Source organism: Puccinia triticina, chromosome 11A (assembly GCF_026914185.1).
Source record: "Puccinia triticina chromosome 11A, complete sequence".
Classification (NCBI taxonomy): Eukaryota; Fungi; Basidiomycota; class Pucciniomycetes; order Pucciniales; family Pucciniaceae; genus Puccinia; species Puccinia triticina.
In genome coordinates this window covers 1,291,870-1,303,278 of record NC_070568.1, presented here as the reverse complement: position 1 = coordinate 1,303,278, position 11,409 = coordinate 1,291,870, and the positions used below count along the sequence as shown (strand labels likewise).

The 11,409-nt window shown below is 47.6% G+C and overlaps 4 protein-coding genes across 4 annotated transcripts; 2 read left to right on the top strand and 2 right to left on the bottom strand.

The window, feature by feature from the left end:
• Positions 1-50: 50 nt before the first annotated feature.
• PtA15_11A140 (uncharacterized protein) lies at positions 51-410 on the bottom strand (the record flags this gene model as incomplete). The annotated part of the gene is made up of 1 exon (XM_053161019.1): positions 51-410. One exon carries the CDS (start codon positions 408-410, stop codon positions 51-53), a length of 360 nt encoding a protein of 119 aa, XP_053025007.1.
• A 4,595-nt stretch (positions 411-5,005) lies between these two features.
• Positions 5,006-5,822, top strand: PtA15_11A139 (uncharacterized protein; the record flags this gene model as incomplete). The annotated part of the gene is made up of 4 exons (XM_053161017.1): positions 5,006-5,054; positions 5,139-5,488; positions 5,574-5,581; positions 5,798-5,822. The coding sequence occupies 4 exons, from the start codon at positions 5,006-5,008 to the stop codon at positions 5,820-5,822; spliced, it is 432 nt and encodes a 143-aa protein (XP_053025006.1).
• A 2,051-nt stretch (positions 5,823-7,873) lies between these two features.
• On the bottom strand, positions 7,874-10,242 carry PtA15_11A138 (uncharacterized protein; the record flags this gene model as incomplete). The annotated part of the gene is made up of 4 exons (XM_053161016.1): positions 7,874-8,931; positions 9,013-9,109; positions 9,175-9,624; positions 9,706-10,242. 4 exons carry the CDS (start codon positions 10,240-10,242, stop codon positions 7,874-7,876), a joined length of 2,142 nt encoding a protein of 713 aa, XP_053025005.1.
• A 437-nt stretch (positions 10,243-10,679) lies between these two features.
• Positions 10,680-11,207, top strand: PtA15_11A137 (uncharacterized protein; the record flags this gene model as incomplete). Its single annotated transcript, XM_053161015.1, has 2 exons — positions 10,680-10,790; positions 10,866-11,207. The coding sequence occupies 2 exons, from the start codon at positions 10,680-10,682 to the stop codon at positions 11,205-11,207; spliced, it is 453 nt and encodes a 150-aa protein (XP_053025004.1).
• Between the last annotated feature and the right edge of the window lie 202 nt (positions 11,208-11,409).

Here is an 11,409-nt window from a genome sequence, read left to right as displayed (position 1 = left end):
CCCCGCTCGTGCGTGCTCTCCACCAGGGACGCTCCGTCGGCGTTGTCGGACTATGCTGCTCTCCGACCGGCCTCGTCCGCCGCCCACCAGGCTGCCGCACCCCGCTGCCAGCGGGCCGTGTTCTCATCCCCACAACGAGCCCCACGACGAGCCCCGCCCCCAGCCAGCAGGTCCCATCCACGCGTCCTCCAGGACCGAGGGTCGTGGAGGACGCGGCGCTGGGACGTCCTGTCCTTGGCCGGCGTGCTGCCGGGCGCATGTGGGCTGCTGGATGGAGGGGGTGGGGTTATGGGGCCCATGGGCTGCTGCTTTGTGAGCCTTGAGACTCCTGGCGCTCCTGAAGGCTGCTTGGACTGGGCTGGAGACGGCCCTTTGTGTCGAGGTGCCCGCGGAACAGCCGGGCTTGGCATCTCTTCGGAGGGCCCTGGTACAGCCTGGGGACCTCCAAAGGAGGGACTTCGGACTACTGTCCCCAATCCGAACTGAGAGATTCCTAAACGTTTTTGCTGGGGATTTGGTGCCTTTAATCTAAGTTTGGCCCTGTGCATGCCCTCTGGACTGTGAGACTTCTCTCTCACTCTTCCCAAATGTTTGCCGCTACACCAATCCTCCTTGTCTCATGCCCCTTCAAAGCTATGGATTTCCAGGGTTGCTTGAGCTATATGACCTGTGTGTATCAAACTGACCACAGAAAACAGTATGGTTGCATAAAAAGCCCCAAAAGCCCAAACCTCTCAGGCAAGAATTCTGGCATAAGTCATAAGCCTCTCCTACAGAGAATCCCTCCGGTAAGCAAGGGTGCCCCCATACCCCCCCCCCCCCCCTCTGTTTGAAAGGCTTAGTTAGGCTAGGCAGTGCACTCCCTGGCAGGAATAGAACAGATTACTCCTTTGCAACACCCTCCTGCCACTGCTGGTGTCATCCACAAAGAACAACCAACAACCTCCTATGACCCCCAATCAGATGTCATGCCCCCACAGGAAGTATATCAGGAAAAGATGAGCAAGGAGAAGGAAGAAAATACCAAACTGGCATTTGGATGGTACACCACAGAAATTAGTTTCTGAAATACAAGCAACACACTCAAGCAGCTTGAAGGCCCTGAAAAATTCTGGGAATTCTGGACAGAATTCATTGTTTGTTGAAGGTGGGTGATGTAGTAGACCGGTCACTGCATGATGTGATTGAGCAAGGAAATCGGTTTTCTAGCCTTTTATCTAATTGCATGGCCATCACCACTTTGATGGATCATTGGGAGTTAAGTTCAGCTGCAGGAAGAACACATTCATCCATATGAATGTGGTGGCCAAAGAAATCAATTTTCCTCTAGAGCACACTTTCTGATCCAGAATCTGGATAAGCTAGCTGATGAATGGATTGCAAGAAAAACATACAAGTTATCCACAGGACTTTCATTTGCCAATGCAAACCAGCCTGCCATTTACCCACCAAATAGCAATGGACTTGGCATGCTCTGTGTGCATGTCAATGGTGTCTTTGGGATCAAGTGCAAGGACTAGATCAGGAGACCCTGAACAAGGAGGAGGTGATGGCTTGAAGCATCATGTTGAGAGTCAAGCTCATATCTTGACTTGAGCTTTTGCTTCCTGTAATGTGCATGTCTTGTGGATGCCACACTCATCTCTTGGTTTCCTCTAGTCTTCAGTGCTCATCTCACACTTCTCTCGATTTTTCACGCTTGTCCTCCATCTCCAAGACAATTCACTCAACTCGCTCATCAACATCCACTCATTGAAATCCAACACTCATTGCATGCGTCAAACTTCTCACATCAAGCAAATCCAACAAACCTCAACTCTCTTAAATACCCTTCATCTCTCCCTCCTTCTCTCTTTCCTCCGGGGAACTCTCCCGACTCATCTCTCAACAATATCATCAACAGTCTCAATTCATCTTCAAGCTTCACTATTCCTGACTATCAGTTCCTCCAGAAGACCTGCACTTTCAACCAGTCTTCAAATCTCAGGACTTCCTCACTTGAATCTTTCTTTGGTTGTATGTTGCACTCTATTTTCTCTTTTATCACGTGCCTTTGTTGACATTTCTTTTATTAGTCTGCTCTTTCTTCCTCATCCTCATATCATCTCATCTTTGTTGTGCTCTTCTTTGTTGTGTTTGCCTTCAGGAATTTTTGTTTTTCCTTTTTGATTTTTTTTTGATTTCTCATTGTCTAATTTCTGCAATTACTTCAGTTTGATTCTTAACACATCATTGGTGCGCAAATGGGAATGAGTTGGCTGCAAGGACAAATTCATTGCAAAAGAATCAACAAACTAGTGCTGGAAATCCACAAAATATTGCTTGGCATTGTTCTGATTGTATCAAGGCTGTGAAAACAAGTTGGATGAAATCCAGCAAGAAGCACAACACCTGCCACCAATTGGAAAAAAGGAAAAATTTGATGACATGCCACATCAAATGAATGGGCGAATTATAAACTGTAAAGGGCTGTTAGACCATACGGCTGCGGTGCCTGAGCCTGAACTGGCTTGAAAAGAACAGATGGAGTTTTTACATGAAGCAGGATTCTATCCATACTTTAGTCTTATTTGCAAGCTTTGGGGTGCATGGTTGGTTTGGGTGTCCCAGGAATCATGGAAGGTACAACTACCACACCCTCTAAGTTGGGATAGAACCTTGCCTTATGAACTTCATCTTTTCCTTTCAGGTTGATCCCGGCTCCAGCACCAAAATTTCCCAAATTAGGTCAACAATGCATTTGCCAGGGTGCCAATGTGCACTACAGGACTCAAACACATAGCATCAAATTTCATGACTGATGTTTTTATCAACTAAGCTAAGTGTACTGTTGCCAAGGTGGTCATTGCAGTGTACCGTTACCAAAGTTACCCGTGTATACCATAATGCTTGTCATGTTACAAGGTGATGTCCCAGTGGCCAGTTTTTGTGGTGTTCAGCCTTTGCCAGTGTGTTGATTTCCTTCTTCATTCTGCATCAAAAGTATTTTGGAACCTCTCAATGACATACTCCAAGGCAATATGAATCACTGAATAAATTTTGGTGTCTCTTCGTCTCCCTGCTTCCCCGCTAATTTTGGGTTCTTGTGGTCTATGAAAAACTTGGTGATGGCTTGTTAGTTGGATACCGTCGTGTTCTTTCATAATCTGATGATCTGATTGAAGTGCGAGCGATACAGCGACACGATTTGATACAGACTTGGATTTTTTATTACATTTCTTCAGGCACGCTACATGAACGGTCACATTTGTCCAAGGCATGTTCTCTTAATGCACCTTTCTTCTAGCATCAAATCCTGGCATGATTTGTGTCGGTCTTCTTAGCACGAGCAAGTTGGAGCTGAGTGAGGAAAGCATACATGGACTGGATCCGGGCCAGATTGATTCCGGCGCGGTTGGCGATACGGAGGGGGTTGCCGAGGATCACTTCGGTCTCAAGCGGCCGGCTGGCTTCCCAGTCGAGCAGCATCGAGGGCTTGATGGTCGCCCGCTCACCGGCGCGCTCCGTCGACCGCAAGATCTGCTCTATGCTCGCAAACTCCGCCGGGAACTCCGCGAGCCCAAAGATCTGCAACGCTGCCCCGAATACCTCCCCCATGCATCCCGCTAAATGCTCCCGCAGGCCTCCGTCTTTGACCATCTTTGAGGACGCCATTCCGCCAGACAGGATAGAGGTTGGATTCATGGAAGCACTGCGTTAAGTTTTTTTATGTTCCATCTCGTTGTCAGTCCCATCGGGTCTCCTCATAGATCTGCGAATGGGTCTGATCGACTGACTTGATTGCTAGTTTGTGCCAACGAAGGATCTGGAGCTCTCTTTCGCCATAGATCTCAGCGTCGTTGATCTGGCCGTTTCGAAGGAGTTTGGCGAGGAGCTCGAGCTGAGTTTGCGAATGGAGCGCAAGTTGAGGGGCGACCGGAGGATGGGGATGGTCGAGATAGGCGGAGAAGCTGAGATAGGGCCCGATACTGATCCGCGTCCACTGGTTATGTCTGACGCAGCCCGGCTGGAGCTGTTCAGCATTGACGACAGTCACGGCGCTGAGGATGGGGACCTGGGGGTGTCTCTGACGGTGGGCATCCTCGAAGCCTATGCCGTTTTGGATGAGCACCAATGTCGGAGGATGGCGGCCGTCGTCGGGTGTTTTCAAGAGAGGCGCGAGGAGAGCTGGGTCATCGACCCGGTCGGGCAACACCTTCGTGCAGAGAACCACGAAGTCCCAGCCGGATCTGCGTCCGGTTCCAGTTCCACTAGAGGGGCCGAGCTCGGCGGCCCGCTCGACCGACTCGAACACCCGGGTCGGCCGGACCCTGTACGTGCCATACGTTCGGCTCGAGATCTCGATGCCCTCCGTCTGAACGGCTTCGTAGTTCGACCGGCAGACAAACGACACCTTCGCCCCCGCCTCGGGCCGGTGTAGACGCGATCCGTAGAATGCACCCACCGCTCCCGCGCCAACTGCGTATATCAATCAAGCATTCAATGGGTTGTAAGCTTCTGGGATAAGGTACATCTTCTCGATATATAGTGTGTGTGTAAACTGACCGATGAGTATATTAGTCTCCGACTCCATCCGACCCCCGCCTGCAAAGGTGTGGAGGTTCCAAATCGACCTAGGAGGTGGCGCAAGTGGCAAAAAAATACACACGGGGAAAACTAGACTCCAAGCCGTTGGAAGTCTGCTCCTTCCGCAGAGGGATCGTCCAGTCCCCTGTTCCACAGACCGGTCGTCGGGGCTCCCTCGAATCGACAGTGACGACGAGACGATAGCCCGCACAGACACGAGCTTAGCCACGCCTCACATTGCCCCCAGCAGGCGAGGGACTGGTGCTAAGTTGGGCAGACGCGATGGGCCACTTGCCCCTCATGGGAGTTCTGAGTGTTTTGCCACCCTTCCTGAGTCGTCGAATCAACTCCACGTGTTTTTGGTGTTTCCTGGATTTTAGACATGTGACTTCTTGGATTTTCAAATGATTGAATCCCCCCTGATTTCAAACCGGCCGCCATGCTGAACTTGAAACTTGGAATTTTTGCCCGAGCCTGGACCGTCACACGTTTGCAGCCACAAAGGGATTGCTGTCTGAAGATAAAGATATAATCATATCTTCTCCCTCTAAACTCACAATTATCATAACCAGTCCGTAGCACTAGGATGCAGCTCGACATTCGCCGTCTTTGGCTCCGCTTTTTTCTGATTACCAACTGCTATGCCGGAATCATAGACTTCCTTGAGCACTTTGGGCACGAACAGACACTGCCCGCGGTGGATCACGAAGGTCCCATTCAATGGAGTCTCGACAGACCGGAACCTCCTGAAAACCATTCGCAAGGTCCCTTTCCGAATCCCGAAATACGAGCTGGCTTCCACTTTGATCTGAACGCGACACCCACAGTGTCAGAGGTAATAGAGACAGACAATCAGCCTAATGAGAGACACTTGATCTCACCTGACGGAATCAACGGTTCCTCCAATAAACCAATCAAAGACGTCTGGAATACACCAAGGCCTCCGAAAGATATTGGAATGCTTGATCACTCGTGTGGAATTGGACATTTCGTTGTGCCGCCGGCAGGGGACTCAGTCTCAATACAAGACTCGAATGGAAATCCCAATCGGAAAAGCCACAATGATCTATTGGAAAACAGTCCAGGCCGAAAATTTCCTTTTGCCTACCCTTGGCCTGTTGCTGCTCAGCTTGAAAATAGGCCTGCCCAAACATCTAGCAAAACAGGATATGACTCTCTCTCTCTTGGACTGAACTCATTCCCAACTCAAAAATTCAATGAAAACCTCAAGCGGAAAAGCAGCAATGATCTATTGACTAGCATGTCAGGTCCAAAGCCTCTTTTTTCTGGGCAGCAAGCTATTCCTTTTCAGCTTGGAGTGAGGCCTTACAAGACAGTCAAGATAACAGGAGTTGAATGTGAGCCCCTGGAAGGGAACCCAATGATTCAAGACTCAAATAGAAGTCTCAAGATGAAAGGCTCCAGTGATTTGATGATTGCCAATTCAGGCCCAAAATTTCCTTTTCAGCTCAAAGATGGGCCTTACCAAATATCCAGGACAACAGGATACCAAATCACTCCACCATCAAATTCAATGGACCATTATCAGGTTATGGCCCAGCTCAATCCATCAAGACCAAGCCTCAAATCCCCAGGCTTGATTCCAAACAGTAGTAATCAATTCAAAGGTCCAGAGAAAAAGGGGAAACCAGGAGAAATCAATTTCAACTTGAAACTCTTCATTGTCCCTGACTTATCTGAAACAATCAATCTTGTCCGTGGAAAAATTACTGAAATGATTAATTTACTCACAGGAGAGGGTGTTACAGGAGGAGATTTGCTTATGACAGAGGATCAATTCATCCAAAATCACAATGTTGTTTCTGGAAAAATCATACCTTTGGGATCAGTATACCCAAGAAGAAATCCTGATCTAACAGATGTGACACATTCAGACCTATTTAAAACATCTCAACATTTTCTCTGGTTGAATAAAGGGGCTTGGTCAATACATTGGTCAAAACTGCCCAACTTCAGATTGAAAATACTTGAAGAAACAAGGAAGGTTTCTGAATCTCTCATCTTACCAAAGCATGACTTGGTTTCCGTGAATAAAGTAGTCCTCTCATACTTATTCTTTGTTCAGATGATCAGTACCATTGTTCCAGCCTCATCAGAGGAAGTCAATATTGGTTCAGAGCTAGAGGGAGCATTCCAGATCTTCAAAGCAATGGTTCTTGCAGTACAGGACACATCAAATGGACTGCACAACAATGAACAGCTTTCCCTGATATTCAGAAAATTCTCACATCAGATTGTTAAAAATGGGATTTATAGATCAACAGCTCTGTGGACCTTGTTGGAGTTCTGGATGGAAAAAACCAGGCCACAATTCATTAGGAAATTGAGAGAGAAACAGTACACAATCCGACTCACCAAGATCTTCTTCAACAGGATCTTCTTTTGCTCAATTAAACCACTCACCAAGGAAATTATAGAAATGTGAAGATTTAACAAGGAAATTTTAGATGCAATCATCCCAAAAAAAAACCCCTCTCAGTGCTAATTATGTTCATGATTTGTAGATGTATATATAGGTAGAATAAATCCAGAAATCATTTCCTCTCTTAGAAATTGAGTCTTGAAAAACGACTCCCAAAAATTGGGAAAACAACTTCCATTTCCCAATTTACGTTGCCAGGACCGGGTTTGGGAGTTGTTTTCCCAAATATTTTTTTGGGGGGGGAGTTGTCCCCACAGTTTATTTAATTTTTTTTTGACAATGGAAAAGGGAGTCAGCCACCTAATCATCCCTCCGCAGAACACCATTTTAGGAGTTGACTGCGGGCACTTGTAGTTACCCCTGTATGAGATTGTTACGTGGCATGTAACCCCCGCATAAAATTGTTACATGGCATGTAAACCCTGTCAGTGTTTTCAGTCAAATTATTTTCTTCCTTGTTAGTCAAAAAAATTCATGTCTCATGTCATGTGCCAAATAAAATGTTCTTCCCATTTTCCCTTTCTTTCTCCAAGCTCCTCAAGGCCTGTTTGTCATCAATATATGGCGAGCATTGTAATGCAAACTCTTTTGACACCTGATCAAGTTTTGGTGGGCTTAATTGGGTGTTATACAAAAGCTGCATTATTAAGCTTGTGATATGTTGCTAGCAAAATCCATTTTCAAGTCAGCTTATCCAAGATTCTTGAAAATATTTGTTTATTTCAGAAAGGGGAGGAACCAGATGAAACATATCAAGTATCTTATTGTCAGAGGTTACAATCAATTTAAAAAAAAATCATGACAGAGACAATTATGGATTATAGCTGTTGAGATACGGATAAATAAGTGCATGCCGGTGGTGGATCAGAGCTGTATTTTTGAGGTGTACCTCGATAACTCCTGTGAAAATTTGTTCATGAATAGCACATCCTCCGCTCCGAAGACCTTCTTTGTATCATCAGTGTATCCAAGTAAGACGAATCCACCGGAGTTGGGATATGCTTCGGTGCCGATAGACAGTATCATGGCAGATGCACAGGTGGTAGCACCAGCGCCTTGTGGCTGTAAGCCGGCATCTTCAGATTCTTCAGCAGTTGGATTCTGATATAAAAGGCCGCCTTGAGGTGCTCTTAATGCTCGAAGGCATAGATCTGCGTCTATAACTGGGACCGGTGATGGAATGTTGTATCCCGAAATGATCATCGTTTGACCCAATCCATTCGCGCCCCCGGTAGTGACTACCGCTGCCAGACACACCAGAGAAAAATCCAAGGTTTGTCCGATGAGGTTGGTCGCGAGATCAAAGACTCTCCGCGTCTTGGGGCTTAAGGCTACATCCATGTCATCAAATAGACCCGATCCGAGTTTCATGGGTGATTTTGATGATAGGGATTTGTGAGATGATGCCGAAGTGGATATGGTGGAGACCGAGCTAATGCTATTGAATCTTCGGAAGATGGATTGGGTGGACAACGGTACGACGGCTTGGCTGCTTGTGTTATCGCTCAAAACTTCACTAGCATCCAGTGGATCATCTCCGCCGATTGGTGATCTGGACACAAGTTTCAATTCGTGGCACCAAGTTTGCTGACTGGCTGTGAGGATTTCCATCTTTTGCTCCATCTTTCTTGCAAACCATTTCTCGATTTCCCTTCTGGCGTATTCAGATAGATAAACAAGCCTCCTTCGGTCATCGACGCTAAATTTTTCCCGGGGGGCGAAGTCCAGAATGCATAGTGTGCCGATGGGACATGTGTTTTCTTCCGATTCTTTGCTTTTATCCAAGTTAGGCGCCATCAACGGTACCCCGGCGTAAAATCTCACTCCGTAGTTGTTGACCAATGGACCCTTTTCAAATCTCCAATCCTTGTGAGAATCGAGGACGGCAAAACCTTTACGACCACTGAGGATAGTATGTGCACCTATAATTGGGATGATTTACATTTTTTTGGGAAAATCAGTGAGGCTCTGATTCATAAAGACGATGTAGGAAATCTGCGTACAAAAACTGATTTCTTTGGGAATATCTCGCATTTCTCCGAGGCCGACTTCATTCAAACCAGACGCCGCCAGGAAAACCTGGCGATTGTCGTCAAGAACCTGAAAGATAAAAGAAGAAGTGAGTAACAATTAATGGTAGAGGGAAGAAAAGGAGATCAACTTACAGATAGCAGGCAGAGCGAGGTGCTAAATACCTGGCGACATTCATTAACAATCTTTCTGAGGACAGGATGTTGCTCCAAAGTTTCAGAAGGTGACGGAACACTTTTCATTCCGCTGTCAATAACTGATTGCTGTGTAAGGTCCGCATCCCGATCATCACTGCAACTGGAAATGGGACGTTCCCAGGGAGAATCAAGACTTGAGGGGGCTTGGCCATCCGCCATCAATTTATCTCCGGCCTCAACTCTTGCTTTCCACTTTGCCAAACCCTCATCTGACACGTCGTATGGCTTTCCTCCATAGATACCAAGCCGGTTGAGCGCCAACTGTCGTACTTTCTCATTTGGCGGGTTTGGGGCTGAGTAGAACCGGGATTCAAATGCGGAAGGGGGTCCACCTGGGCTTTGTGGCTCCATTGGCGGCAAGGGTGGGTTAAAAACATCAATTTCTTCCTGGTGATGGAAAAGAAATGTGTCAGCATCAATACAATGATACATCAATTCATCAGAATTTCATTGAAGAATAATACTCACATTGGCATAGTAACGATGATATTCATCCCATGTCTGTGGGTGTTTCTCAGGCGGACTAGAAGCGCTGATTCTCACTTTCAAAACAGCTACCATCTTCTTCACATGTGTCTTGGGGCCATTTGACCTAAACCTCCATGAATTCAAGATTGTCCTGTGTTTACTGCCCTTTGCATAAGTTGAGCTGTCCTTCTCGAAATCGTCAAATTTTTCTTCTCGTTGGATGATCTCGGTGGTGGTCACAATGTTATTTCGCTGGCCTGTACCATCAGCTCTTGGAATAAAGGCTTTGAAAGTGATCCGTCTGAACTTAGTAAAACGTAGGTTCCTCTTGGATTTGGTGGTCGATTTTTTTGCTGGCCGAGGTGATTCATCTTCACTATCACTGACAGCAGGCGCGCAAGAATCGAGCCAAATGTCACCGGAGACTTCCGATCCTTCGCCGCTGATTCTGGTGCTTTTGATTGAGGTGCCAGTGCCTTTATTCCAGAAATAATCAGACGGTCTCGATTTGGATAGGCGAGTTGACTGGCCACGCATGGCGGTATTGAATAAAGATGGGTAGGGGAGGAGGACACCAGAAGGACTAGATATGATGCTGGCCATAATAACTGGTAATGATGGGAGATGAGTGAAAGTTGAGAGATAACGCGAGAGGACGAAGAAGATGAATGAGACTGCGAAAAAGCTGCGTGGATTGGTGGACACGGGGACCGGCGATTGCTCAGCAGACGCAGGTACGTAGCAGTTGTTAGCTTGTAGAGCTAGGCTAAGAGAAGGGGAAATAATTGGATTGAGCAGGAATATGATGCTGGGGTGGATGCTATTGCTAAGGTTAGAAGGTTTGTTTGTGAGTATTGTGGATTGGTGAGGGAAGAGTGCAACAGGCTAACAAGAGCACTCTTTATAGGCTTCAATATGCTGGTGCCCCTCCTACGAGCCGGGCTGGATGGTCGATTTTGGCTTCGGCGGCCGGGATGGCTGGCGAAACGCAAGAGCTGCTTGTGCAGGCCAGCCCAAGGCGAATGCCAGCCTTCTATGACTTCAAACCAAGGCACATCACCCTGCTTGGCTATAAGATGAACAACGTCAGGGCAGACTGCTATAATTCCTGACCAAACGAAAGAGAAATAGAATTCATTGGAAATGTGGTTTTTGCACAGGGTCTGGAGCCAGGTTTAGTGGAGCACCATGACATGTTCTTACTCTTCTTCCCGCGGCTGTTGTTGATCAACGGCGGCGTCGGGGATCTGCGAGTGGGGGGTCGAGCAGCATCCAGGCTGTCAGATCCAGCCAGCTCGGCCTGTGTCCCCCGAAAGATTGCCGACACAACAGGGCCGGTTATGATCCAGGAGCCCCACCCGCTCCGCTCCCCAAGCCCACACATCGTGGCCCCACCAACGAGTGATCCCTCTGACCGGACCTCGGTGGACCCGATCCCCAACAGCGTCCGCCGATGTGCCCGTCATTGTGCTCGTCGATTGGAGAGCCGACGGGCCCTGTGAACCAAGCTGTTGGTCCAGATGGACCGCCATAGAATTGCCGGATGATTAGTTGAGTGACTGGGATCGAGCGGCAGCAAGTTACCAGATTGCTTGCATCAGGTCGCAGACTGCTCTCACCAGGCAGCAGACTGCTCTGACTGAGCAACAGACTGCTCAGGTAGACAGGTGATTGTTTGGACTGGGCATGCAGCTGCTAGGACCC